Source organism: Bos indicus x Bos taurus, chromosome 5 (genome assembly GCF_003369695.1).
Source record: "Bos indicus x Bos taurus breed Angus x Brahman F1 hybrid chromosome 5, Bos_hybrid_MaternalHap_v2.0, whole genome shotgun sequence".
NCBI classification, from domain to species: Eukaryota; Metazoa; Chordata; class Mammalia; order Artiodactyla; family Bovidae; genus Bos; species Bos indicus x Bos taurus.
Genome location: NC_040080.1, coordinates 75,209,118 through 75,236,824, shown reverse-complemented (window position 1 = coordinate 75,236,824; position 27,707 = coordinate 75,209,118). Strand labels below are relative to the sequence as shown.

At 35.6% G+C, this 27,707-nt stretch overlaps 1 protein-coding gene and 1 non-coding gene across 4 annotated transcripts in view; both read right to left on the bottom strand.

Moving 5' to 3' along the window:
• Positions 1–413: 413 nt before the first annotated feature.
• The window catches only part of NUP107 (nucleoporin 107), a 48,149-nt gene continuing 20,855 nt past the window's right edge, over positions 414–27,707 (bottom strand). For all 3 annotated transcript variants that reach the window (XM_027542490.1, XM_027542489.1, XM_027542491.1), the window contains 20 exons: positions 26,439–26,510; positions 25,949–26,037; positions 23,680–23,758; positions 22,041–22,154; positions 19,397–19,487; positions 19,176–19,252; positions 17,021–17,080; positions 16,124–16,269; positions 15,949–15,997; positions 12,040–12,109; positions 11,613–11,731; positions 10,875–10,913; positions 10,405–10,555; positions 9,972–10,084; positions 9,257–9,359; positions 8,512–8,672; positions 7,768–7,893; positions 7,273–7,386; positions 1,339–1,506; positions 414–745 (listed from right to left, as the gene is read on the bottom strand). In XM_027542490.1, the coding sequence (XP_027398291.1) occupies positions 638–745; positions 1,339–1,506; positions 7,273–7,386; positions 7,768–7,893; positions 8,512–8,672; positions 9,257–9,359; positions 9,972–10,084; positions 10,405–10,555; positions 10,875–10,913; positions 11,613–11,731; positions 12,040–12,109; positions 15,949–15,997; positions 16,124–16,269; positions 17,021–17,080; positions 19,176–19,252; positions 19,397–19,487; positions 22,041–22,154; positions 23,680–23,758; positions 25,949–26,037; positions 26,439–26,510 (2,049 nt within the window). In that variant the 3' untranslated portion in view covers positions 414–637. The remainder of the gene's footprint in view (positions 746–1,338; positions 1,507–7,272; positions 7,387–7,767; positions 7,894–8,511; positions 8,673–9,256; positions 9,360–9,971; positions 10,085–10,404; positions 10,556–10,874; positions 10,914–11,612; positions 11,732–12,039; positions 12,110–15,948; positions 15,998–16,123; positions 16,270–17,020; positions 17,081–19,175; positions 19,253–19,396; positions 19,488–22,040; positions 22,155–23,679; positions 23,759–25,948; positions 26,038–26,438; positions 26,511–27,707) is intronic.
• Positions 12,858–12,989, bottom strand: LOC113893853. Its single transcript, XR_003511376.1, has one exon. It is a non-coding gene; the product is annotated as a small nucleolar RNA SNORA38 (small nucleolar RNA).

The following is a 27,707-nucleotide window of genomic DNA, read 5'->3' as shown; positions in this document are numbered from 1 at the left end:
TATTTATTGTATTTCCCCTCCTAGAAGGGCTAGATAAGATCTTACTCATTTTATAGTCCCCAATGTATTCAGTGTTTGCTGTGTACCAGATAGATGCTAAGTCTTTACATGCTGCAACTTATGAGATCAGGTTTACTGAATGAGAATTAATAAACTAGAAGCGGCTTCAAAGTAAAATAACAGCATAATATTATTTTAGAAAACATTCTTGCTTTGTTCACCTAATTGTAATAGTTAAGAAACACTAAATTTTATGATGAGGAATTATGTATCTGGCTTAAAAATGTATCAGGACTTTCTATTTTTATAATTTTAAGATTTCAGAGTACTTATGATCACAGGGAAAAAGTAGAATAGAAAATTTAACTTATTACACCATAGAGGGGCATTCCTGGAATTCATATGAACAAAAATTTTAATTTTTATATAGTTTTATTAATAAACAGGGAAATTATATAATACATTAAATTTTCAAAGTCTCACCATAATATTCTTAAAAGTACAAAATTCAATGCCTAAATTTTACATTTTCCCCATGATAATGCAAAAGAAAAAACCCAGTAATTATAAATACATATATTTTACAAAAAAACTCCATTTATCATGGAAATTATCTAGACTACAAAGAATGAATGAATCATGACTGAATTTCATATCCTAATGGATCAAGGCCCTGGTCGAGGAGCATTAGAGAGGATTCTCTTAACTTCTGTAGCAATTTCCTTAATTCTTCCTTAGAAAACACCTGTTTTTAAAACAGAAAAAATGTTAAGAATGAGAACAAAGAAGAGTGTAAATTTATAGTCACCTAACCAACCTGAATAGCTTAATTCAAGAAGAAATTCCTCTTTAAGATTTATGTAGCCAGAGGTCATTATACTAGCATAGCTCAAAGCTACTTCTCTGGGCCAGTCAATATACTTCTAACTGCTTAGATATGTAAACATATTCCATATTAAAAAGCACAAACATTAAAACTGGATCATTACTTTAAGAAAATCTAAGAACACTTAAAGAATATATACATCTCAGAAAATTAAATATTACTACGTGCGTGCATGCTAAGTCACTTCAGTCTTCTCCAACTTTTTGCAACCTTATACACTGTAGCCCACCAGGCCCCTCTGTCCATGGGGATTCTCAGGCAAGAATACTGGAGTGGGTTGCCATATGCTCGTCCAGGGGATCTTCCTGACTCAGAGATTAAACCCGAGTCCCTGTGTCTCCTGCACTGACAGGTGGGATCTTTACCACTAATGCTACCTGGGACGCCCCAAATATTACTACAAAGGACATCAAATCATTAAAATTTTAAAGTGCAAACACTCTGGAACTTACCAGATACAGTTTGTGGCGCTCAGAGGACACCATATCTGCTAACTGCAGGCATTCCTGATACTGACCGGTACTATGCAGTATGGTGTGAAGCAGAAAACACAACATTGGCAGACAAAGCTTTCTCAGTAAAACCATTTGATGTATTCTTTCATGGTCTTCCTCAGCATCCTACACACAAACCAAAATGCAACAAGTAGAAGCTAAAGAGTTTCTGTAAAGCTTATTAGGCCCATTAAAAATAAAACAAGGCAAGGTTTGTTGTTTTTTTTTTTGGCCGTACCACTCGACTTGTGGGATATTAATTTCCTGACCAAGGATCAAACCTGTGCTCCCTGCAGTGGAAGCTTGGGGTCCTAACCACCGGACCACAAACATATTCCCAAGGTAAGGTTTCAATCACAGTATCGAGTAGACACGATTTTTTGGCAAAAACCATGAAGATGAACAAAATACACTTCAGAGGAGTCACAAGTCTGATAATGAAAACAAAATGCTTCTGAAACTGTATTTACTATGTCTTAAATAAACATCTACATAAAAGGAAAAACGTTAAGACTAGAGCAAAAATCAGAATAGAAAATAATAACTATTCCCCTGGATATACATAGAAGGAAACAGAGGCAGATATTGGGCAGTCTGAAAGGGCATTTCATACCCTGTGATTCCTGCTGGGAAGAAGGGTCAGGATGAGGGGAGAGGTGCACAGGGAGGACAACTTCACTGCAAATATTTTTTTTAATACTTAGAATGAATTTATGATGCTTTTGTATAATTTTATAAAAATAGAAAAATTAAAAGAATGCAAAGATTTGAATAATACAGTGAATGGGACAGAACTAACATATATGAGAAAACTTACTGTAGAGAAAACAATGAGCATTTCTTTATAAGTATACAGGGATCTTTCTAAAAAGTTTTGTAGACACTCAAGAGTACAGAAAAAAGAATAGACCTCTTATGTTCACTACATTTTCTTATAACAAAGTTGAAAAGTAAAAGAATTTAAATAATAAAAAGGTACCCCAATTCTGAAATAATCTTAAAACTTGAAAGGAAATCCATAGGACTAAGTGTAAAACAAACATAAGGAGTTTCCTGGTGGCCTAGTCAGGGATTTGGATTCTGGGCTTTCACTGCTATGGCCTGGGTTCAGTTCCTGCTTGAGGAACTGAGATCCTGCAAGCTAGGCAAAACAAAAAAAGGTAACATGTATCATATGTTGTGTGCTGTGCTTAGTTGCTCAGTAATGTTCTACTCTAGCCCACCAAGCTCCTCTGTCCATGGGGATTCTCCAGGCAATAATACTGGAGTGAGTTGCCATGCCCTCCTCCAGGGGATCTTTCCAACCCACACATTGAACCAGGTCTCTCACATTGCAGGCGGATTCTTTACCGTCTGAGCCATCAGGAAAGCCCAAAAATACTGGAGTGGGTAGCCTATCCCTTTTCCAGGGGGTCTTCCCAACCCAGGAATCGAACTGGGGTCAGCCTGCATTGCAGGCAGATTCTTTACCAGCTGAGCTACCAGAGAAGTCCTGTGTAATAGTGTGAAAGAAAACGGGACAAGCAAAAATAACAACTGCTCCTTTGAAAAGCCTAATAAGATACTTAATTAAAATTTTTCCTTATGACAATTATATTCATCATTAAAAATATGTTCACATGAGATGATAAATTGTTAAAACATTTTTCGAAGGTAGATGTAAGTAGAAGTGTGAAGCAACAGAATGTAATCTGGAAATTATACCAAAGAATAACGTTGACGTACGTCAGGTTTCTATGCATAGGAAAAATTACTATCAATCTTTTTGTTCTGTTTTGAGATACAGATACATGGAAGCAAATATCAAAATGCGTGCTTTGTATTTTCTTAGCTTTAAAAGGGAAAGCACCTTCATTTATTTTCTCAAATAAGCACTCATTCCCTTCAGAGGTAGATTTAAAACACCTCAAGGCCTCACTCGTAATTCACACTGGTGAGTCCCACCTGGCGCCTAGGTAAGGCTGAGAGGACTGCTGCCTTTTGGGTCATGCCATTTGTGCTCCAATATACTCCTTCCCCTGTGCTGAAGAGGCAAAGTACCTGGGGCTCCCAGATCTCTTACCAACTGAAGGAGCAGCTGGCTTTTTGATAACCTGGTCTCACAGGATGGATTCTGGCACCTGCCTCTCCTAAATCCTGTTGCTGCCAAGTATTAGGGTGTGATCTCTTCTGCTGACTGCAGGGGACTCCCACACCAGCAGACTGGTTGCCATCAAGTATCCAGAATCATGCCTGATGGGCCCAGCAGTCTCCCTCAAGGAAAACAACAAATTGCTCTGCTACTACCTATGATATTTTTCTCATCTGAAATGAACAAAAGCTTTGAAAAATCCTGTAAATATGTATTAAAAAAAAAGATTCTTTCCATCAGGGATGTACAGTGCCTTATATGTGAGAAAAGATCATTAACTGGGATGTGTTGATATGTATATATACGTATGTATCCTATTGAGGACAGGGGGCAGGGCTGCAGCAGGGTCTCTGGAGTACGCTGCTAAGGAAGTAAGGATGTCTTCCGTGCAGATATCTCAGGGAAAGAGCATTATAAGCAGAAGAACAGCAAAGAGGCCGGAAAGTTAGAACAAATGAGGGGAGAAGAATAGGATACAAAGACTGGGGAGGCAGTCAGGACCAGTGTGTGTGACTTTGTTGGTCAAGAAAATAACTTTGGTTTTTATTCAAAGTGTAATGGGAAGCCATCAGAAGGATCAGAGTAGGAGAGTAGTATCTCTTTGATTTTAAAAGAAAATACTATACAAAGGGGCTGCATACAGAAGAGTGGAAGCAAGGCAAAGACAGCTGACACTTCAACCAGAATGTGGTTGAGGCAGAGGTGGTGAAGAGTAGATAGAGACGGCCTGCCTGCTCCATTTGCTCTGCCATCCCTGTGTGCCACCAGCCTCCAACATGAATGGGACCATTCTGCAGTTATGTAAAAAGTGAGGTGCAGATGTAAGAGCCAGCATATCAGGTCAGGGCTTTGTTGAACAGCTGTGCCTTGCAGTGGTGCTGGACAGTAAATGAGTGGCCACTGAAATCTAATCCATGCTCCATTCTACAGGTCATGTGCACTTGACATGAAATCTATCTGTGTAAGAGAGTGGGTACCATTTCCTAATCCTTATACAAGTTATGTAAGTGCTACCAGGAGCCCTGAATAATTTTCTGCTTCACTGAATATGTAAGAGTATTAAGCTAAACTCAACTCAAAATATCATCCTTTATAATTAGTTCAAGAAATCACTTCTTGTTTGGATTAGATTTGAAGAAGTGATTGACACAGAATGTTGATTTAAAAATATTTGTAAACAAAATGGTATCATTCATAATTTTCCATTCCAACTCCATTTTAAAAATATTCCATAGTGTCTGTTCTGTGACTTTCACTATCTAAAATCAATTCTTAGAATAACAAATACATAAGTATAAATATTTATGCATAAATAAGGCATTGAGTCTTTTCAAACCTTAAATACCGATAGCATTTTGCAACATTAACATTTTATCTTCATGAGCACCAACATAAATCAGGAGAGAAAAGTTTAACATTAAGGAACCTGCTAAAGATTCAAAACTATTGTACTTCCTTGATAGCTCAATGGTGAGGAGTCCGCCTGCCAGTGCAGGAGACAAGGGTTTTGGTCCCTGGTCCAGGAAGGTCCCACATGCCATGAGCAGCTGAGTCTGTGTGCCGCAACTAAGGAGCCCATACACCTAGAACCTGTGCTCCCCAGTAGAGAAGCCACTGCAGTGAGAAGCTAATGCATAACTAGGGAGTGGCCCTGCTCGCAGAAACTAGAGAAAAGCCCGTGCAACTATGAAGACCTAGCACAGTAAAAAATAAATTAATGAATTAATGAAATAATAAAAAGAACCCCCCCACACACATAAAATGGTTCAAAACTATGAAGTTAGCAGGGTTCTATTATGAATTTATATATAAGATGTGGAGACTTTTAAGATCATTAGTAGCAAACAGTAGTAGTAAACTAAAAAAGAAATACTGGGTTTCACCTCCATAGATTCTGGTTTAATTGGTCTGAAGTAGGGCTGGCCTTTTTTTTTTTTTTTTTTTAATTAAATTGCCTAAGAAGCTTTAGTATTTAATTTACCTGGGAAGCTTTAGTATTTTTTAGTATTTAAACAGCTGCTGCTGCTGCTAAGTCACTTCAGTCGTGTCCGACTCTGTGTGACCCCATAGACGGCAGCCCACCAGGCTCCCCCATCTCTGAGATTCTCCAGGCAAGAATACTGGAGTAGGTTGCCATTTAAACAGCAAGCTGTCCTTAATGTTTTGCTTCTGGCCAGAAAATGGAAGCCAGTAAAGTGAGAAAAAGTGTAGTAGCAAAAAACAAAACAAACAATAAAAAAGAAGTGACTATATTAGGATTCAGGGAATGCAGAAGGAAAGATACCAAAGACACTCTTAGGATTTTTCTATTCAAAATAAGGTTATCCAAGAATCTAGCATTTATAATAATGCACCGTTTCTGTCACGCCCCAGGAGCGAGCCTCAGCACCTTTCCCTCACAACGTTATTACTTCCAGCATTCTTCCTTTCACCCATTTCTACTCATCCAAATCTACCCCTCGTTCAAGGTTCAGTCAAATGCTATACCTTTTAAGCATTCTGTCCAGATCTCTTCTGGGTAGAAGCAGCCTTTTCTTTTCCTGAAGTCACAAAATACTTCATCTGTGCTTTTTTTTTTTTTTTTTTTGGCATTTAGTACTTCTGTAACTGATTCTCAACCTAGGCTACACATTAACGCTTTCCAGGTAATTTAAACTTTTTTTTTTTTTAAAGCCCAGCCCTACTTCAGACCAATTAAACCAGAATCTGTGGAGGTGAAACCCAGTATTTCTTTTTTAGTATGTAAAACAAATTTTTAATTGAAAATCATTTCAAACAAACTAAATTACAACAACAGTACAAAGAATATCTCAATACCCTTTACCCTGCTTTGCTCAATCTTTACCGTCTACTTTATGATTTGCTTGTGTGTGTGCATCTATAAACACACTTTCTTTTTTTTAAACCCTTTGAGGGCAAGTTGCATAATCATGTTCCATTACCTCTAAATGTTTCAGAGTTTATTTCCTAACAAAGAGAACTTTTTTCTAATATAGTCACAGTGCAGTTAACGACTTCAGAAAACTTAACAGTGATATAATACCTTAACATCACTGACTCAACACTGTCCTTTATAGCATCTTTTTTTCGCCAACACAGGATCCAGTTCAGAATCACATATTGTATTTAATTGTCATGTCTTTTTGGGACTCTTTAAAAGGTTTTTTTGTTTTAATACAATCTTTAAAGGTCACAATCCATTTAGCTATTACAAAATACTGGCTTTACTGCCCATGTTGTACGATATGTCCTCGTAGCCTACTTTACACCCAATGGTTTGTACCTCCCACCCCACAACCCCTATGTTGCTTCTCCTTCCTTCTCCCCACTGGTAGCCACTAATGGAATCAACCCAGTATTGTTTAAAAGTTCTCCAGGTCTCTTAAATGGACAGTTCAGAGGCAAGAGCCACTGCTTTATGTATGTCTTACTCACTCTACTAGACTTACCTTCACCTCTACAGACGGAGTTGAATACATGAATAGTTGATTTTTGGTCCAGAATTTTAAAAAATTAGATTTTACTATACTATACTGAGTGAACATATTAAATATGGAGAAACAGTTTACCTAGGAATCAGACATTCATATATTCCCTAACCAGTATTTCAGGTTAGACTTAAATTATGGGATGTTCAGTTATAATATAGAACAAAGGTTATATAAGATCCGTAACTGCTCCTATTCAGAGAAAGAAGTTTAAAAAAAAAGATGTAGCTTGTTTGTTTTTGCTTTTAGCTATAAACAATGCACAGAGCTTACCTCTCTAACATCCACCATCCACCCTCCATCAACAAACAACAAGACATTGTACATTTTTTCCTTCACATCAGCAGTTAGGGCATCCAAATGCCCTTTCCAAATACCATAATCCATCTGGAAAACAGATATAAGGCAGATATATAATGGACTATATTTGCAAAGTACAGAGATGTACATATATGGAACATCATTCTAAAGAACTAACATTCAGTAAGCCAAATACAAAATAAACATCAACAGATTGCAGTTCAATACAAGACTAAAATGTTTACCATGTAAATGAACACTATTGTCACCTGAAGGTACGTTTCATGTTTGGTTAATTATCTACAAAAAGGTAACTAACAGATTTCTTCCTTCAAAGTAGAACAGTAATAAGGAACATCAACTCTTATCTTATAATAGGAATAATACTGTTGAAGAAATGATCTCCTTACATATATGACTTGTATTTTTGAGATGCAATGAGACATGTCTCATCTACATTTAACTTACTTCATATTTCTTTTCTTTGTGTTCATGAGCCACTTTCTCAGTAAAAGTTGCTTGAGTTGTCAAAGTAGGTTTTTGTGGAGCTGAATTCATATGCTTAAACCACTCATTAAAGGTTTCATGGGCTTCCTAAAATGTAAAGTAAAATAGAAAAATACAAAAAATGAAAACTTTTCACATATGTTCAATAAAATTTTTAAAAATTTTGTTCTTAGAAGTAATTTTGCAGCAGTTAAGAAATAAAATTGTACAATATTTCTTTTTTATACAAAAAAATTACGGTGAATAAGTGTTTTGTTTGTGATATTCACGTGCTTATCCGTGTCCTTGATGAGCCTATTAGCTTCCAGAGGGAAGCAAAGAAATTCAGACTTAGTCCTAAAACCTAGCTAATCACTTCATTATTTATTGAATGAATTTTGAATGAGTATGTTGTTATTTTAGTCATAATACAGATTATCTTGCTTTTTTTCAGTTGTTGCCAAAAGCAGAAATGCTAAAGTTGAGTTAAGAATTCAAAGAATCTTAAGGAACACATTGTGTGCTGGTTAACAATGATTAGAGGGTCTCGCACATGAAGACAAGGTCAGGACTTCCAAGTTCTTAGGGATCGGTGATTCCCAGAGTCACAAGGGAGGTAACATAGTAAGTCAATCACCACTTTTCAAAAAAGTAGTTTAAGGTTTGAGAGTTAATCAGGAAGTCATCATAAAGGAGGACACTTCATGGTTTTCTCTACAATCTCACCAAGTAAGCTCTGATGCACAGATGTTCTCGGATAGCATTATCATCTTCAGCAGGAAGTGGGCTGTCCATTCCTTGTTCCTCCCACTGGTTATAGATCTCTGCTATTGAATCCTGAGGAATTTTCACAAATACTTCTTTTGCAGCTTCATGCTTCTTTGAGGCTGTGAAAAAGATATATAGTTTTCCAATATATATGGATTTCTGTGTAGTAGTTTCTAAAGCAGTCAAATTATTAGTCTGTGACTTTCACAATGACCTGTAACCATTTCAGGGCCCAAGGTACTTCTGTTAAAGGTTTGGGTGATCTTTCTACCTAATGGCTGGGCTTTTCCTTATTTCAGTGTGACAGTCACATAAAGGATTAATTAAATGTAATTACTTTTGTTTTCATTATTTATTTCAATTTTTGGCTGCACTGCAGAGCATGCCAAATCTTACTTCCCCAACCAGGGACTGAATCCAAATCCACTGCAATGAAACACGGAGTCTTAAACACTGGATCACCAGGAAATCCTAAGTTACTTTTACATACTGTCTTAAAAAAAAAATTCCATCTTTCAAAACCTTGAGATTATATATAAAATTGAGTGGGACATAATAAGTCACTATTAAATATGTTTTGTTTCACAGTATCAGCCATAAGAGTGGGTATTTTGTACCTTACCCTACTGGAAGGGTTAGAAAAACAACAAAATTTAAGAACAGAAAAAAAAACTTTGAAAAAAGAATATAAAATAGAGCATACCCAAGAATTTCCTCATTATCGCATTGCCTTGTTTCAGTGCTTCTGCTCTCTGTGCTGGGTCGAATACCAACCAGTCAATTACATCAATTTTTAATCGGTCTTCCTATTCATTTAATTGGAAAAAAAGAAATGTCAATTGTGCTTTTTTCCTAAGATATTCTGCACATTAATAGAATTGGCTTACATCTGTACTACTAATGAATATTTTCCTTCAGGTTATACAAAATTATGAAAGAAAATAGCTTTTCTTAGTTTATTTTCACATTTAATAGCTCTCTATTAAATTATAGAAAAAACTTACTGGACTGTCAGTCTGGAATTATATATCTGATGTGCCACCAATTTAATTATCTGACTCCTTTAAGTGCTATTCTACAACTTTTTCTTTCCTAGATAAAACTTTCTATTCTTTTCTGAAAATAATAAGTAAACTACATAAAAATTAGTTAACTGATCAAGTATCTAGAATAATCTGATGAGTAAAAATTCAATGCTCAAGTTTTTACTATTAAAGAAGCTTCCTTTAACATATAACTACTACTAAGCAATTCCTTACAGAGACCTTAAGTTTGCTGTCAATTTTCATAACTTGGCTAACAAAGAAAAATTCTTAAAAAAAGAAAGAAGCCAGAGTATTTTAAAGTAGACATTTAGAAAAAGCTGAACATGAGGGATTATTCAGTTACATAATACACCTCTTTTACCCTCATATTACCTCAGTAGTACCCGTATCCAGTGCTGGGGACAGGTCATGATGACTGAATTCACCATCATCTTTCTTTCGAATATTCTCAACTACAGTTTTTGTTATCGCTGCAATATCCAAATCTAAAGAATTTTTTGAAAGGACGAAAATAAGAATTAATCATTCACACTAATATTCTTTAAATAATCACAATGATTCAGTAAATCTGGGATAACAATTCATTAAAATATGAAAAATGATAAAAGAAAATGCCAAAATTAAAATATATTTTACACAAGATACAGTATAAGTTATTTCATTCCAAAACAGAATTTCATTGAAAATTTCATTCCTTCTTTTCCTCTCAAGAGAAAACAGGATTTAAAACTAGAAGGATATATGTTACTAATACAAAATGATAATCTGCCTACAGAGCCCAACAGGTGAAGCCTTCCATTTTTACCTGCCTCTTTAGCCAGCTCCAGGCAATGGTGGCGCTGTTCAAACTCTGTAACACCTTCCAAAAACAATGCATACTGGGCAACAGCAAGGTCTTGAGGCAAATGACAGGTATAAAATGCTATGAGATTTGTATGTTTCTCATTTATTAAAAGCTGAAAAATAGAAAAAGATCAAAATGTTAATATGTCAATAATAAAGCAAGTTCTAGGAATAACAGTATTATTCAATTCAAAATTTTAAACATATTTAGGAGAGATGCATACAGACATAGAGTTGTACTGCTAAACAGGATTAATTTAAAATTCCAAAATAAAGTGTTTATGATAATTAAGATATTTATGTATTTTGATAACCTTTCTGCCACTAGATATTAAAATACTATCATTCTGATTTATGTTTTCATTAAAATAGTCAAAGGAAAAAAAAGAATCAAACTGTGGGTTTGATTTTACCTGTTTTACCAGAATTTACCTGTATGTATGTCTTTAAAACATCAATGGAAATTTCTTCCTTCATAGGAAAAAAAAAAGATATAATTAAATTATAAATACAGCTGTTTATATGTACCACCAAAATATTTCATAAAAATCCCGCCATAATGATTTTTAGTATTTACCACTGAGCAATTACTACATGCCAGGCTAACTGCTTAACAAATTTCTTGTATTAACTTACCCTAACTCTTTGTGAGTAATTACTATTGTTGTTCACATTTCAGAGGAAGAAAGTAAGACTTAAAGAGATTTTATTTACCCAGATTTACACCACTAGAAGCTTCTGAGTAAGATGTGAATCCAAGATTTTTAATCCAAAACCCCAGCTTTCAACTACTACATCATTCTGCCTTCTATGCATACTCTGCCCAAAATGTTACCAATCATTTAGGACAGAAGAGAAAAAAAGAAAACAAAGGTTTAAAACCCCACAGAAAACTTAGTCTGGTTCAGTTAGCTTAGCTGGTTGATTTAGAGTTGGGTACTGATGAGGACTGAAGTTATAAACTGTCTCCAAACTAGGTAACCATCAGCACTCTGTACTCACAGATTAGAACATTAATGAGTCATCTGCAGTGAGTTATCACTGAGCGACAATGTGAGACTATGGTCACTATTTCTAGAAAACAAAACCCCAAAGTAGCATGTTTTCCTGACAATAGATGTATGAAGCGTCAGCCTTGCAGAGAAGAGTATACAGCTCATTTTTATTTACTTTGGTCTGTAGTCCCAGAGTGCGGAAAAACAAAATGAGGTGAGTCATGAAGCGGAGGAGGTGTCCAGGTAGACTGTTCCTGCTTTTGGAAAGCCATTTGCTAAATTCATCCATCAAACCTACAAACCATTAAAGCAAAGATTTAGATGGATACAAATCAAAAAAGAGATATAAACACTATCCAAGGACATTTATTATATTCATATAGCATTCTATCAATTCACTGTCTTATTGTTATGAACTACCATATAAAACAGCCTCTGGATTAAATTAAAACTTTATTTTCTAAAAATTATATAGTTGCAGTCAAATAGGTTGAAAGAGATGACAAGATGTGGTAAGTCATATGCACTGCTTTGATAACTTTTTAGAAAATTACTTTAAAAAACCAAAGAACTCATGCAAAGTAAAATAAAATATATCTTACCATCAATGTCTCCCAGGATAAGGAATTTTTGAACTATATGATAATGTTCTTGATTCTCTTCTAGAACTCTCTGAAAAAATTTTTACATTTTCTATAAATTTATTATGGTCATTCTGTAGCATATACTCATTGGTAAGCTAAAAACATAAAGTGTTGAAGGAACATATATAAACAAAGGGCTTCCCCGGTGGCTCAGCAGTAAAACAATCACCCTGCAACTCAGGAGCCACAGGAGACATGGGTTCGATCCCCGGGTCAGGAGGATCTCCTGGAGCAGGGCATGACAACCCACACCAGTACTCTTGCCTGGAGAATCCCAGGGACAGAGGAGCCTGGCAGGCTACAGTCCATGGGGACGCAAAGAGTCAGACACGACTGAAGCCACTTAGCACACGTGCATTCAGACAAAGAAAAAGCTAGAAATGAAGGGTATTAGGAAACTTAAATAAAGTATGAGAAAGATACTGCCGTTGGGATTCAAGGTTGAACATTATTTTTTGAAACAGAGAACTGTTATAAAACAATTTAATCTCTGTGAATGTTATGAAACTTTTATTTGTATTAATGTATTTTACTGTTTTCCTTGACCATCCATGGTGAACCAGAAGAGAAGAGGACAGGTGACCAAAGCAAAATAAACTATAAGATTTCCTTCAATATAAACAGTGGTCTTTGAAAGCATTCATCTGCAAATGGCACCAATAAAATCCATCAAAATAGTGATTAGGCACAGAGTAGAAAAAATTTACAAGTTACCTGCTGTTAGATTTTTTTCCTAAAGAAAATAATTCCTATATTTTTGGTCAATCTTTTTTTTTCTATGTGGGATGGTTAATCTTGAGCTTGCAGCAAGGAAGCTGGCACCAGACTTCTCCAAATCCACATTTCCTTGCCTCCAGTTCTTATGTGTCCAAAAGATAGGAAACCATAGACCTGCCTTTGTAGGAGGGTTTTAATTTTTATTTGTCTAAATTTTCTTCCAGCAGTCTTTCTGTCTTTTTTACAAATATTTGCTCCACCTGGAACTGACTGTAATGCATGTCACGAGACAGAGATCTAGCTTTGTTTTATTTCAGATGGAAAATCAATTATGTCCATACCATATATGTAAATAAACCACCCCTCTTTGTCTGAAAGGAAAGGTCATCTGTCCTTTATTAGGTTCTCATATATATTTGAATCTAATACAGACTTTTATGTTCTAATGATCTATTTATTCCTGTGCCAATTCCATTCTGTTTTATTAAATCTTTTTATTATTTTATTATTAAAGAACAACATAACTACTATTCTTTTCTAAATCTTATTTCTATTCTCACTTACTCTTTTACATGGAAATTTTCTGTCCAGAAATAATACCCCAAAGCAATAGGTTTCAATGTTAACTTTGGAATGACTGATATTAACAACAAATCATCTCATCCAGGAATCTGCTAAATCTATTTATTTGTGTCTTTCAATAAGATTCTATAGTTTTTTATGGAGGTACTCAAACCCTTGGCTATTTATTCCTAGGCATCTTACAGTTTCGGTCAGTAATTTAAATGAGACTTTTGGGGGATATTTAACTTACATGCAGAGTACATCATGAGAAACACTGGGCTGGAGGAAGCACAAGCTGGAATCAAGATTGCCAGGAAAACTATCACCTCAGATATGCAGATGATACCACCCTTATGGCAGAAAGCGAAGAAGAACTAAAGAGCCTCTTAATCAAAGTCAAAGATGAGAGTGAAAAAGTTGGCTTAAAGCTCAACATTCAGAAAACTAAGATCATGGCATCCGGTCCCATCACTTCATGGCAAATAGATGGAGAAACAGTGAAAACAGTGGCTGACTTTATTTTGGGGGGCTCCAAAATTACTGTAGATGGTGATTGCAGCCATGAAATTAAAGGACGCTTACTCCTTGGAAGGAAAGTAATGACCAACCTAGATAGTGTATTCAAAAGCAGAAACATTAACTTTGCCAACAAAGGTCCGTCTAGTCGAGGCTATGGTTTTTCCAGTAGTCATGTATGGATGTGAGAGTTGGACTATAAAGAAAGCTGAACACCGAAGAATTGATGCTTTTGAACTGTGGTGTTAGAAAAAGACTCTTGAGAGTCCCTGCAAGAGACTGCAAGGAGATGCAACCAGTCTATCCTAAAGGAGATCAGTCCTGGGTGTTCATTGGAAGGACTGATGCTGAAGCTGAAACTCCACTACTCTGGCAATCTGATGCGAAGAGCTGACTCATTTGAAAAGACCCTGATGCTGGGAAAGATTGAGGGCAGGAGGAAAAGGGGACGACAGAGGATGAGATGGCTGGATGGCATCACCAACTCAATGGATATGAGTTTGGGTAGGCTCCAGGAGTTGGTGATGGACAGTCAGGCCTGGTGTGCTGCAGTTGATGGAGTCACAAAGAGTCAGACACGACTGAGTGACTGAACTGAACTGAAATCCTTTTCTTACTAGCTGTAACAAGTACAAAAAGGCTATAATTTTTTCATAACTTTATCTTGAATTTAGATACTTTAAAAATGCTCTTAATTATAGTAACTTATTGAGTCACAAATTTTCTAGATTTATACTTTTATCATATGTAAATGTTCCCCTCTTTTTAGATTTGTATTTATTCCTTGACTTTCATTTGCTGGAAAATAAAATGACTTATTTTCATTTCCTAGAATCTCCAAAACAGACTGATTTAAAAAAAAGAAAAATTTGATAGAGAAAGTAACTTTTTTTCACTATACAAAGAGATCTTATACAATAAAAAGGAAAAGATAAAATTCAACAGAAAAATTAGTGAAAGTTCTAAGTAGGAAATTCAAAAATGGTCAATAAACACAGGAAAACTTGCTCAGCCTTATGAATAGACAGGGAAATATGAGAAGAACAGTGAGTTTCTACTTCCCACCTCATCTGATGGGTTGGCAAAAACAAAGTATGACATGTGGGGCTAGTGAGAAGGCAGGGAAATGGCCATATCAATAAATTATTTGTAGGAATATGAATTAATTGCTACAACCGGGGAATTAATGTAAAATACATATACCCTTTAACTCAGCAGCCCTGCTTTCAGAAAATTTATTGTAAAGAAACAGGACTCGTAGATAAGCATAAATAAGACTAACAAGAACATTCATTGCAATGCTAGAAGTAACCCAAATGATTACCAAAAGGGGAATGATTAAAAAAAGGATATATAATTCTATAGAATATTATATACCTATTAAAAATAATAAGTTAGGTTGTTAAATTTATATGCATTAACTCAAAGACAGTCTCATTAAACAGGGGTGGAGGGGGTGGGGCAAAGGAGGGAGCCATAAACGAATGCAGGTAGAATGACACGAAAAACAACCTCAAAAGCTAAAATCCTATATTGGAATATCTACATATATTTCTAAGAGTGTGGAGAAGGATACAAAGGATACATATCCATGTTTTATCATCTCAGTGAATGAGAATAATCAAAAAGAGGCTGGGAGGAAATTTTAAAAAGGTCTTATATAATACATTTTTAGATTATTTTGTTACAAGTATATACTAAGGTCATTTTTTAAAAGTTTTAAGAATATTACTTTAAAAAATACTAGATTATTTTGAGATCTAGGAAAATAAAGTTTTGTTAACTTTCCATTCCAATTTAATTTTTCAAGAAGAAAGAAATGAACTAGCCTACATGCATGCCATATATTTCAATGAAATAAATTCTAAACCAAATAAACAGAAATGATATATCATTTAAATATGCAATTAAATTTCTTCCTTTCAAAGCAATCTCTTACTTGAGTAAGCTGTGAGGAAAGAAAGAGAGAATATAACAAGATTCCACATACTTTTGTGCCTTTCAGCTACAGTACACAACAATGTAACATTTAGTTTCCGATTCCAATTATCCTGAAACATTAATATTTACCTTTTTATCAGTAGCTTGAAGTTCTTCAAAAACCTTTTCTAAGGTCCAACTTTTGAAAGAAAAATCAAGAAAACGGATAAAGTAACATTAATATATAATATGAACAAAGACTATAGAATAAAACTTTAGCGCATACTACAAATCCTCATGATGAAAAAAAAGCCAACAGACTCACTTTGCTTCCAAATATTCTCTAGGGAGTTCTTCGGTTTCATCCAGAGTCATGACCGATGTCCTGATCTCCTGTTCGACCAGACTGTCCACCATCACCCTAAAGTAGGCCCATACTGTGTCCTCCCAGCTGTCACAGACAGGAAGCAGCTTCACCCGTTCCGAAAGAGAAACGTGCAGACACAGTCAACAAAAAAAGGAAAAGCAGCGGAACCTCTTGATGTGAACTATAAAATCACTATAATAACATAAAACATATGGATTATAAACTATCACACCAAATAACCCTGTGTCTCCAACTTCTCCCCAAACCACAACTTTTTTTGGTGGAGGGGCACAGTGGGCAGCATGTGGGATCTTAGTTCCCACATGGAAACAGTGGGATGGAACCAGCAGCTCCTATAGTGGAAGCGCAGAGTCTTAACCACCATCAGGGAGATCCCTCAAGCCACATCTTCTAAGAAGTCTGGACTCTTATAGCATCAATTTTCCATGCTGATATAAGATGGTGTTTCAACTAATTAAAATAACATCCCTCAAAATAGCTATAAAATGTAGGGGATCGAGGGGGTTGTGAGAAGCACACATACGTTAGACAATTCAAAGTCATACTGTGCCTTGGTGACACATTTCTGGATAAAGCTATGGTAACAAAAGTTATAAATGTGTATTGTAATTATATTTACAATTCTGAGAAACTGACGTCTGACTGCACAGATTAAAACATCATATGGTATATGGGATACATCAAATTAAGTAGCTCAAGTTACCATTCTATTTCATAATAATCTTATCATTGCTATTCTTAGAAACTAGCTTAAGCTTATATGATTACTATATTAGAATATTTTATTCAGCTGATTCCATTCCATAGGAAAAAAGATTAAGATACATTGCATACCTGCTTGAGATTCCCACTTAGAGCTGCATAAATTGCTCTCTCATATCTATTAAAAAGCTCCTGAAATACAATGAATATAAATAAAATTACTGTTTATCTTAGTATGTCAATTTTTTTCATAATCTGGAATTCTGCAGTATCTTCTAAACTGAACTTATTTGTTCCGGAACAGTTTCTAAACTTTAGTAAAAGATCTCCTAGGGGACTAAGAAGGAAGGATCCCTTAGTTTGATGTAGTCAATAATGAAATCTTCCAGAAAAGTCAAACAGCTAAATTTCAAATACAGAGTGAAAGCAGATTCAACTCTAATGGATGCTTTGATTATTTTATAGTCAAATTTTATTCCAGATAGAATCCGCATAGACGTTTTCTCCTATAAAATTTCTAAATACCTAACACTACCTGATACTGTTCTAAGAACATCAAACAAGGCCCTTGGAGCCTGACATGTACCAGTTTGCATCAAATTCCTAAGCAGAATTAATTATTTTCACCAAATTATCCCATTTTACTTTTGGATTCTATTAATGACATTTCCTGTTTTCTCATCATCCAAACAAGAGACTTCAGAGACTCTCACTACATAATTGAATCTTCCTCTGCCTTCTATTTCCAGTTTCTGGTCCTGACCAAAATTGTTCCTTTCTTTTCTACTCGCCAAAGTAACCTAGGACAGGCCCTTATTTCTTAGTGTCTGAATAATTCTGACAGGCTTCTAACTAGTTTCTCAGTCTTTAGTTCATTCAATTTTAAGCCTATTTTCCACTGCCATGCTAATCTTCTTAAAGTACTGCTGTCACGTGCCCTCAAGGTTTAGATGGTTCACTACTATCTACGGTACAAAGTTCCCATTCCTTGGAGCAACATTTGAGGACCACCACTGCCTGCTCTTAATCTTTTTCAGTCATCTTAGAGCAGCATTTGAGGATCACCACTGCCTGCCCAGTCAGTTCGGCTACAGTGCTTGTTTTGAAAATGTGAATTTGTTCCAATGCAATTGATTTATCAAGGAACAATTTGAACATAATACAAACTTCCCATTTCTTTATGCACAATTTCATCCACAACAAACACTGGTTGAATACAGGAAACAACACCTAACTGAACCAAGCCACTTAGAAATACACAAAACTGACACTCCTCAAACATCTACCAGCCCCCTGGGCTGTCCAGGTGTGTGTTAAATTAAATCCTTTTGCATCAATTGTTACAATTTTGTTTGACTTCAGATAGCAACCTCCTATCACTTCTCAGTAACTCACAAGCTGCAACCCTCTGATATCCAGTACCACAAGCTAACTCCAGTTCTTTTTTAAGGTAAACTGCCTATTTATTGCAGTTACTTATGTATTTCCTGTTTATTTAACAGAGTGAAACTGTGTGGCTTTTATTAAGTTTTTATCTTTTTAAGCATTACTGATGGTTTTTGAGTACTGTGCTCTTAACTCCATTTTCCCTCAAAGCTCTGGATTTTCTGCACCATTTGCCCTGCTGCAATGACTGCTAGGAATGCCGGGGTCATGTCACAACAGAAATGACAATATTTCCTTTCATGAGCTTTCTGCTCCAACCTGACAGACCTGCCTTCCCTTGAGTTTTCCCAACCTAGGCATCCTATTTAGAATTCCCTCCTCTGTTTTTCATGACCAACAACTCAAATTTTTAAAAGATCGATTCAGTGCTCTCTTGGGAACCCAGCCTAGTGCTTATTCTGTGACTTCATTTGCTACTCTTTCTTTTTTTTTGGTATTTTTGTCTTATTTCAGCACTTAACTCTTAGTACTCAGTGTCTGAATGTGAAAGTGAAGTTGCTCAGTTGTGTCCAACTCTTTGTGACCCCATGGACTGTAGCCCACCAAGCTCCTCTGTCCATGGGATTCTCCAGGCAAGAATACTGGAGTGGGTTGCCATTTCCTTCTCCAGGGGATCTTCCCGACCCAGGGATTGAACCCAGGTCTCCCGCATTGAAGGCAGACGCTTTATACTCTGAGCCTCTGATTAATGAAGCCTACCCTATTCTTCAGTCTGATTGAAAGTTTTAAAAAACAGGAACTTTAGTTCTTAACTACTCTCAAAATTCCACAGCATTTTCAGCAGGCCTTCCGTGTATTAAAAGTAAAAATCAGTATCAGTAAATATTTTATTATATCTTACATCTTCTGCCATTCTCCAACAACTTATTTTCCAAATGCATCTATATGGATTCCCTTCAACAGGTTCTAATTCTGTTCCTATAAAATAGTAAAAGAAATAAAGTTTACAGTTTAAAATGATATCTTACTTCAACAATTTCTAAAAACAAAAGCTATACTTCACAAAATTGCTATTTACAGTTAAATATATCCCAACTCTCAGAATAAAATCTATTAAAATACCTCCATTAACATTGGGGTCATGATAGAGTTTCCAGCCTTCAAGTGTTGCAGCTCTCCATGCCTGGCCACAGCGTTTGCAGAGTCGCTGTGCCTTTAGAAACAAGAAAAAGATGGTTGGCCATATAACCAACGCAGTACCAAAGAAATACGTGTGCTTTGTAGAAAAATATAAGTGATTTAACAAAGGATTATATAACTTACGGCACAGATGTCACAAAAGGACGGTGTAGACAAATTAGTAATGGCACTTCACACATGCGTGTCTTTCTGTGGTCCCTATCTTTCTTTCCCTAATAATCCTTTTGCTCTTTGATTTTGGGCTCACCACTAGATGCTCATGGTGCCCGCAAGCATTTAGTTCTGCTAAAGACAAATGGGTTAAGAAGGTTGATGACCCCTGATTTATGTAAAAATAGTTAGTCTCTATAATGACAGGGGTGCTACTGATCATTCAGGCCATAAACATGATATGCCTTTATGTTAAATGTGACCAATCAGATGCACCTGATGAACCACTGAGATAAGACACATGTTTGTTGGTCCAGAATCTCTTCAGGAACCATCTCTCCCCCATTTAGTTCACATGGTTTGAGTAGATCATATGATTCCACCTCTGAACTCAACCATTAGGCATGTGATCTAACAAGAATCACTCCTAGGACTCTTGCCAGAGATACTGGGAAAGAGACAGTCCTTTTGCTAGGGTTGTTCGCTTGCAGGAAGATATAAGGATGGAGCTGCTGGTGGCTGTTATCGACACAAATGGCTTCTTGAGAATGAAATCACTGAGAGGATGCAGAGTCAAGAGCCTGGACAGTATCTAATGACATCTTCTGAGTCCCGGGATCCTGCCAGATATAACGCTCTACACTTCTCTGTTCCAGGAACCAATCAATTCCCTGCTTGTAAGTAATCTGAGTTAGGTTTCTATCATTTGAACCTACAGAATCTGATTAATACAACCAGTTAAAAAGCATAATACTCCAAACATATTTTGAATTTATGGCTCATCAAAGTAATAAAAGCTATAATTAAAGCTACAGTGTAGCAACATGGAAAAATATTTTTAAAATATTTGGTATGTTATGTGAAAAAAGGCAGGACAAAATCTGAACGTAGAATCTTAAAAACATTTGTCTAAGTGAAATTAGCTAGACACAAACGAGCAAGTATTATATGATTCCACTTACATCATAGCTAAAATAGGCAAATTAACAGAGACAGAAAGTAGATTAGGTTACCAAATATTGAGGGAAAGGAAAAATGGGAAATTACTGCATAATGATTATAGTTTCTGTTTGGAGTGACAAAAAAGTTTTAGAAACAGACAGTGGTAATGATTGCACAACACTATGAAAGTACTTAATGCCACTGAAATTAACATTTGAAAATGGTCACAATGACAAATTTTGTTATATATCTTTTATCATAATGAAAAAAATCAATATTGCAATATACCAAAAAACTACTGAGTTAGTCACTTGAAGTGGGTGAACAGTACAGTATTTGAATTATATCTCCATAAAGATTAAAAAAAAAAAAAAAAACCTGGAGGTATACTGTGCTTACAATTATGTTAAAAACAGGTACAAAAGCTGTCTCACTCCCAGTTGTAACAAGTGCCATCAGTTGAAGGACCGGGGAAAGTCCAAAATATTTCACAAACTGAATAATTCTTGTGTGGTTCATCAAGAGTTGGCTGTGCAATAATTCATTTTATACTGTGAAAAAGAACAATCAGCTTTTCTTTTCTTTTAGAGTCAACTAGGTTCTACTTAATCATAACACAGAAACTAAATCTTCATAAACATAATTATCATTCAAAAGCAATAAAGTATAATTTTATTACAAAAAAAATAGGTACAAAAGAAAAAGGGTTGTAAGTAAATTTTTATTTAAAACCTCACTATCTGTGATTATGCAAAAGTAGTAGGACCTTAAAAGTTTTTGTTTTTCAAGCCTCTCAGTCATGTGATTATATTTTTGTTTTCTGTTGTTAAAAATACATCTCATTTGCCATTGTGACTCCTAATATCCTGCACGTGGCTTGGCACAGTGGCTGGCCGTTAAATATTTTCTGAATAAATGAATATATGTTACTTCTTTTCTTAATTAAAAAATAAGAATGATGTTTAATAATCCAAGGGTTACTACTATAAGAAATTATTTTATATATGCTGGTGGTTTATAACAGAGAAGAACAAACAACACTTTGAACTAACATATTTCTATCTAACTATCACAAAGGAGGTTACATTTTAAAGAGGTGAAGTTAAAAGGAAGAAGTTTGAGGGCATCATAGTCTTCAAATGCTACACAGTGTCAACTAGAAGAGCAATCAGGGTCAGATTTATTCTTAACTCTTAAAAATCCAAACCAGAAATAATGAGGCTGTGCTTAGAGTACAAAGTACAAATACGGGAAGCCAAAGCTTAACTTCTTATAAAGAATTTTCTACCAGAGATACGCAAACTAAAGTGCACTGCTTTCTGAAACAATGTGTTCTTTATCATCGAAAATGTTAGGTGTTAGACCCAGAAATACTGTGAAAAACATTAATGCATTGAGGAAGTATACTAAGATCCCTTCTAACTTACAGTCTGTGACTTTTTGACATTGGACAAGCAGGGTATGTATCATTTACCTCTTCTGTCATTCCAGCACGAATTAGAGTAAAAAGATATTTGAGTAATCTGACTTCATCTTCTCTATCCAGATCATCAAGTGGCATCTTCTGTCTTATGGGAGCATCAGGGTCCTACAAAAATTAATCAATCAACTATAAATCCTTGATATACATATATGATTTAAACATTATCGAGACATGATAAACATCTCCTGAGTTTATATACTGAAATAAACTAATTTAATTTAGTTAGGTAACAAACAGAATGAAAAAGTGGTAAGTGGTCCAAATAGACATAACTGTCTCCTGCCCATTCAAAACAGACTCCACTGGTCCACAAAGCTGCATGCCTTAGTCAGGCAAGGCAGAGATATCACTAGCCCAGCCCAGAAACTCTAGAAATTCTACTCATAATTAAGTAGACTTGAACTCTACCCTGCTGTAGCAACTATGTGGCCAAGTTAATCCTAAGTAGAATCAGGCCTAGATGGAGAATGAGCAGAGAAACTCCAGGAATCACAATGCATGCCGTGACTAGAAGGTACATAGCTGGTTTTTCCTGAGAATATATGAGAAGAGAGCCCAGTATGGGATTAAAAGTACATAAAAATAAACCCATGTCCAACAAAAGAAATTGTAAAATAGATTTCTGATAAATACCTCTACCCTCCGACAGTTATTCCTAACTACCTTTCATGAATAGAAAGAAATGTGCATTTAAACACTAAGGATGACACTGGCCTTACTTCTGCAGCAAAGAGCACACATTATCTACATGATGAATTTCAGATGAAAAGCTATTTTAATGTGACTTAAAGGGAGGAAGTAATTCTTATTCCAAATGTTACTGAGTAATATGAGTATCAGTTCAAAAAATGGAATGCATAATAGGTCAACTGGCTAGTTCCACAAATATTTTTGCAGATATAATCATTCAATTTTGGAAGATGGTTTCTTTCTGACTAAAGGAAATCACTTTCCAGAAATTAAGGATAAATGATTTTTAGTTGTTTGTTGTGGGATAATTTTGCTACAATTTATTACAAGCACTGTCAGTAGTTTCCAAGTAATTTTTATCAAAATGCACTTTTGTTACAAAATAGTTTTACTCTATTTACTCACAGAGTAGTCCATTTTTTCAGTTCTTACTTACTTCTCTCACTCTTCACTATAAACTTTTAGTTCACATGCCTCCACCTATCACAAAGCTCTGTTTTGTCATTTCTACAATTATTAGACTCTCATTTTTTCAAAGCCACTGTTACTCTCATTACTCATATCCTAGCATGACTTTTTTCTAACCTCAAGCTAATTCACAAAGCTTTATTTTCTCTCCCTGCTTTCTACATAGAAGAACCTTCACAGGTCACCATCTTATAGTTAAAGAGTTAAACCTTGCTATAAGGTCAAAATTAATTTGTTTTAATGCTGGCAAATCAGGAATACTTTCTACATTCTCTTTTACAATTTACAATCCATAGGCCACAGATGGGCTCAATACATGCCATTAAATTCAAATGCAACTTAGTGCTTTTTAAGAGTTAAACAGTATATGCAGTCCTTCAGAAATCTAAAACAAGGATCCAAGAGAAGAACATTCTGTCTTTAAGAAAATCACTTAACTTTGAGGGCAACTTTCATTTCAAAGAACACTTACCAATTCAGTGACAAGAGGACGGACACTTCCTATATAAGAAGAGAGCTGCCGCTGTTTCAAGGTATGCAGAGTATTTTCCCTGAAAATATACGTACAACTTCTTTTTAGAAGAACTATTTGTATAGGTCTACTTAAAGAATCAAGTCAAGTCACAGTAAGACTACCAACTCAGAAAAAACATGCACAACACTAAATACAAAGGGGCATTTTAGCTCAGATGACTAACAATGTTGAACATTTTTTCATGACTTATTGACCATTTATTTACCTGCTTTTGTAAGGTATCTGTTCAGATCTTTGTCTTTTTTATTGGGTTATCTCTTTGTTACAAGTTGGAGTTCTTTATGAACTACAGGTTCTTTATGTTTCTTCCAATCTGTGGCTTACCACCAGTTCATTTTCTCAATTACGTCTTTTAATAAGAAGTTTTTAATTTTGTTAAAGTCAAATCACTCTTTCCCCTTTACTTTCTGTGACAATCACTTATTCTCCAAGTCACAAAAATGTCCTCTTATATTTTCCTCTAAAAAGCTTTTAGTTTTAGCTTTTACAACTGGGATTATGATCCATCTTGAATTAACTATTGGGTACAGTCCAAGGGGGGCTTCCCACGTGGTGCTAGTGGTAAAGAACCCGCCTGGCATTGCAGGTTAGACCTAACAGATGCAGGTTCGGTGCTTGGGTCAGGAAGATCCCCTGGAGGAGGGCACGACAACCCACTCCCATATGCTTGCCTGGAGAATGCCATAGACAGAGAAGCCTGGCAGGCTACAGTCCACAGGGTCATAGTCAGACATGACTGAAGTGACTTAGCATGCACACACGGTGCAAGGGAGGTATCAAGGTTAATCTTTGTTCACACAGATACACAGTTTTCTCTGTATGGTTGGTTCAAAGAACATTTCTTTCCATCCTGGGCTGCTTCCATGCCTTATTAAAAATCAAATGACCATATATGTGTGGCTTTGTTTTAGGATTCTCTATTCTCTTTTATTGATTGGGAAAAAAAAGAAGACCAACAGGCAAAAACTTGCAAAAATCTTAACAGATATTTTAACTTAAAATTTTTTTTTCTGGGGCTTCTCTGGTGGCCCAATGGCTAAGACTCCACACTCTCAATGCAGCAGGGGGGGCCTGGGTTCAATCCCTGGTCATGGAACTAGATTCCATATGCCACACAGTTAAACAAGCATTTTTAAAATTTCTTCTGAAAATGGAAATTTCTTTCAGAAAAGTCAACACGAATCAAGATTTAAAAGTTGTATATATTTGGTAGCATTAATTTTCTAGTTAAGCAGGAAAAAAATTGATTTGCAGACTTTATACACGTTACTGAATTCAAAGGCAAACTAAATGTTTCTCTTTTTTATATTACTTTTTATTGGAGCATAGTTGCTTTACAATATTGTGTGAGTTTCGGATGTACAGCAAAGTAAATCAGCTATATGTGTACATATATCCCCTCTTTTTTGAGTTCCTTCCCATTTAGTGAACTTTTCCTTTAACTCTTGAAATAAACTGTCCCTTTAACCTGGGGGCTGCTTTCTGGTTTCAAGGTTTTAACAATAAATTAGAAGCACTGCAGAATGTAAGGCAAGGGGGAAAACACACACACATAAGTAGCTAGAAACACAGTAGAATTCTCTTGATGATCAAACTATGATTATTAAGAAAATGAGTGCTTGATCATGATAACATGATCATGTCATTCTTTTATTCTCAAGGCTTCCTATCACATTTAGGATAAAGTTCCAAACCCTGAGCTCAGCTGACTGTCAATATATTAGCTGGCTCTCTTCAATCTCATTAAGTACTATTCTTTTTCTTTGCTGTGTTCACACTGGCCTTCATGTGCAAATACTTTACCTTCTTAAAGTCTCTGCAGTTCCTGCTCTTGCCCAGAGCACTTGTCACTCAAGTTTTGCATGCCTGACCTCCTTTATTTCTTAAAAGCCTCTTACTCTTACTACCTGTAACCTTATTTCCCTAGAGAGGCTTTTCTTGGTCACCTCTTCTACTTAAAATAACTCCCATTATTATCCTCTATCTATCAACTCTTGATTCCTTTTTCTTTTAAAGCTATTAACACCTAACAGGATATATTTAATTGCTGTCTAACTCTTATACAATTATAAATCCCATAAAGGTAGGGCTGTTATCTGTTTTGCTCACAGACTGAATTCAGCAAGAACTGAATAAATGGTTATTGAAAGATGGATAAACAAAATCAACATTAAGTGACTTCAGGAATAAAAGTTTAGTGACTTACCAATACACCGACTTTGCATAGAATTCAATATTATCAGAAAAATCTCCAATCTCATCTTTGGCAATGCTTTCTAACCAGTCTACCACCAGCTAGGGAAGGGGATAAAAAAAGAGCATTAACTATAAATTTTGTTAAGGATTTTATTTGAAGTAGTACTACTCCCACAATTAAAACAAAGTTTCTCTTTCAAAAAATACTAAGTAATAACTTTTTCTACCACTATTTTTACTTTTTAAAGATGTATAAATATTATGGCAAAAGAAATTTTCTAGAGGAATATTACTGTTTTTAACAGGCTATTCCTGTAAATGCTAGGGTTATTATTTGAAAACCAAAAAACAAGGTGCTTACTTCCTTTTAATTATAAATTAAAAGATGAAAAAGAAAAAAATTTAAGGAAAAAGTTTCAAATCTAAAAAACTTCATTTTTTAAAGGTCATTTACCTTTTCTCCATATTTCACCCCTAAAATGTAAAAACTCTAGTCATACCTGACTTTGTCGGACAAGTGAATCTCTCTGAAACAATGCTTCCACAACTGCTTTTTCACTGGCATTAAGAGCCTATTTTAAAAATTTGATGGAAAAAAAGAAAAGAAGATGCTCAAGGAACATTATTTCAACAGAATGGTAAAAGAGAATCTGAAATAAGTATATTTTATCACCCATAACTATTTTAAGACAGCAAATCTGTATATTCATCTTTGAAAATTTTTTATAAATAAATTTCAAACTGCTAGATCAATGAGCAGCTACTCTTACTTGATATTTTAATTCTTGGTTACACTTAAAATTTTTAGGTTCTATTTCTCCAAAGATGTTGTTTTAGAGAACAATAAAACATAAAACAAAATGAAACAATTCACAATAAAGGGCAGGATGCAGTCACGAGGCATATTAGGAAGTTAACATTTAAAATTTTTAAAATCTTTTCATTCTACACTGAAGTTGATGGACGATAAAACTTAGGAATAATCCAAGTTTCTAAAGACTGACTTAGACAACTTGACATAAATATTAACAAGTTAAATCAAGCAATACAGTAAAAGGATAACACACAATGACCAAATCTATTAATTCATCTTATTCATGGTTCAAGGAAAAGAGATACACATGAATCTAGCGAACATGTATGTGTGCTCAGCCGTGTCCAGCTGTTTGTGACGCCATTGACAGTAACCCACCAGGCTCCCCGTCCACGGGATTTTCCAGGCAAGAATACCGGAGTCAGTAGATATTCTCTTCTCCAGGAGATCCTGATAGACGCCAAAATGTCATTTGATAAAAATATCCTTGTAAATTAGAAATAAAAGAATATTTTGCCAATGTAATGGAGTATCTATTAATAGTGAAGCCTATAGCAAATATCGGAGAAGGCGATGGCACCCCACTCCAGTACTCTTGCCTGGAAAATCCCGTGGATGGAGGAGCCCAGTAGGCTGCAGTCCATGGGGTCGCTCAGAGTCGGACAGGACTGAGCGACTTCACTTTCACTTTTCACCTTCATGCATTGGAGAAGGAAATGGCAACCCACTCCAGTATTCTTGCCTGGAGAATCCCAGGGACAGGGGAGCCTGGTGGGCTGCCGTCTATGGGGTCACACAGAGTCGGACACGACTGAAGCGACTTAGCAGTAGCAGCAGCAGTATAGCAAATATCAGATCAGATCAGATCAGTCGCTCAGTCGTGTCCGACTCTTTGCGACCCCACGAATCGCAGCACACCAGGCCTCCCTACTTAACTGTAAAGAGAGACACTCCT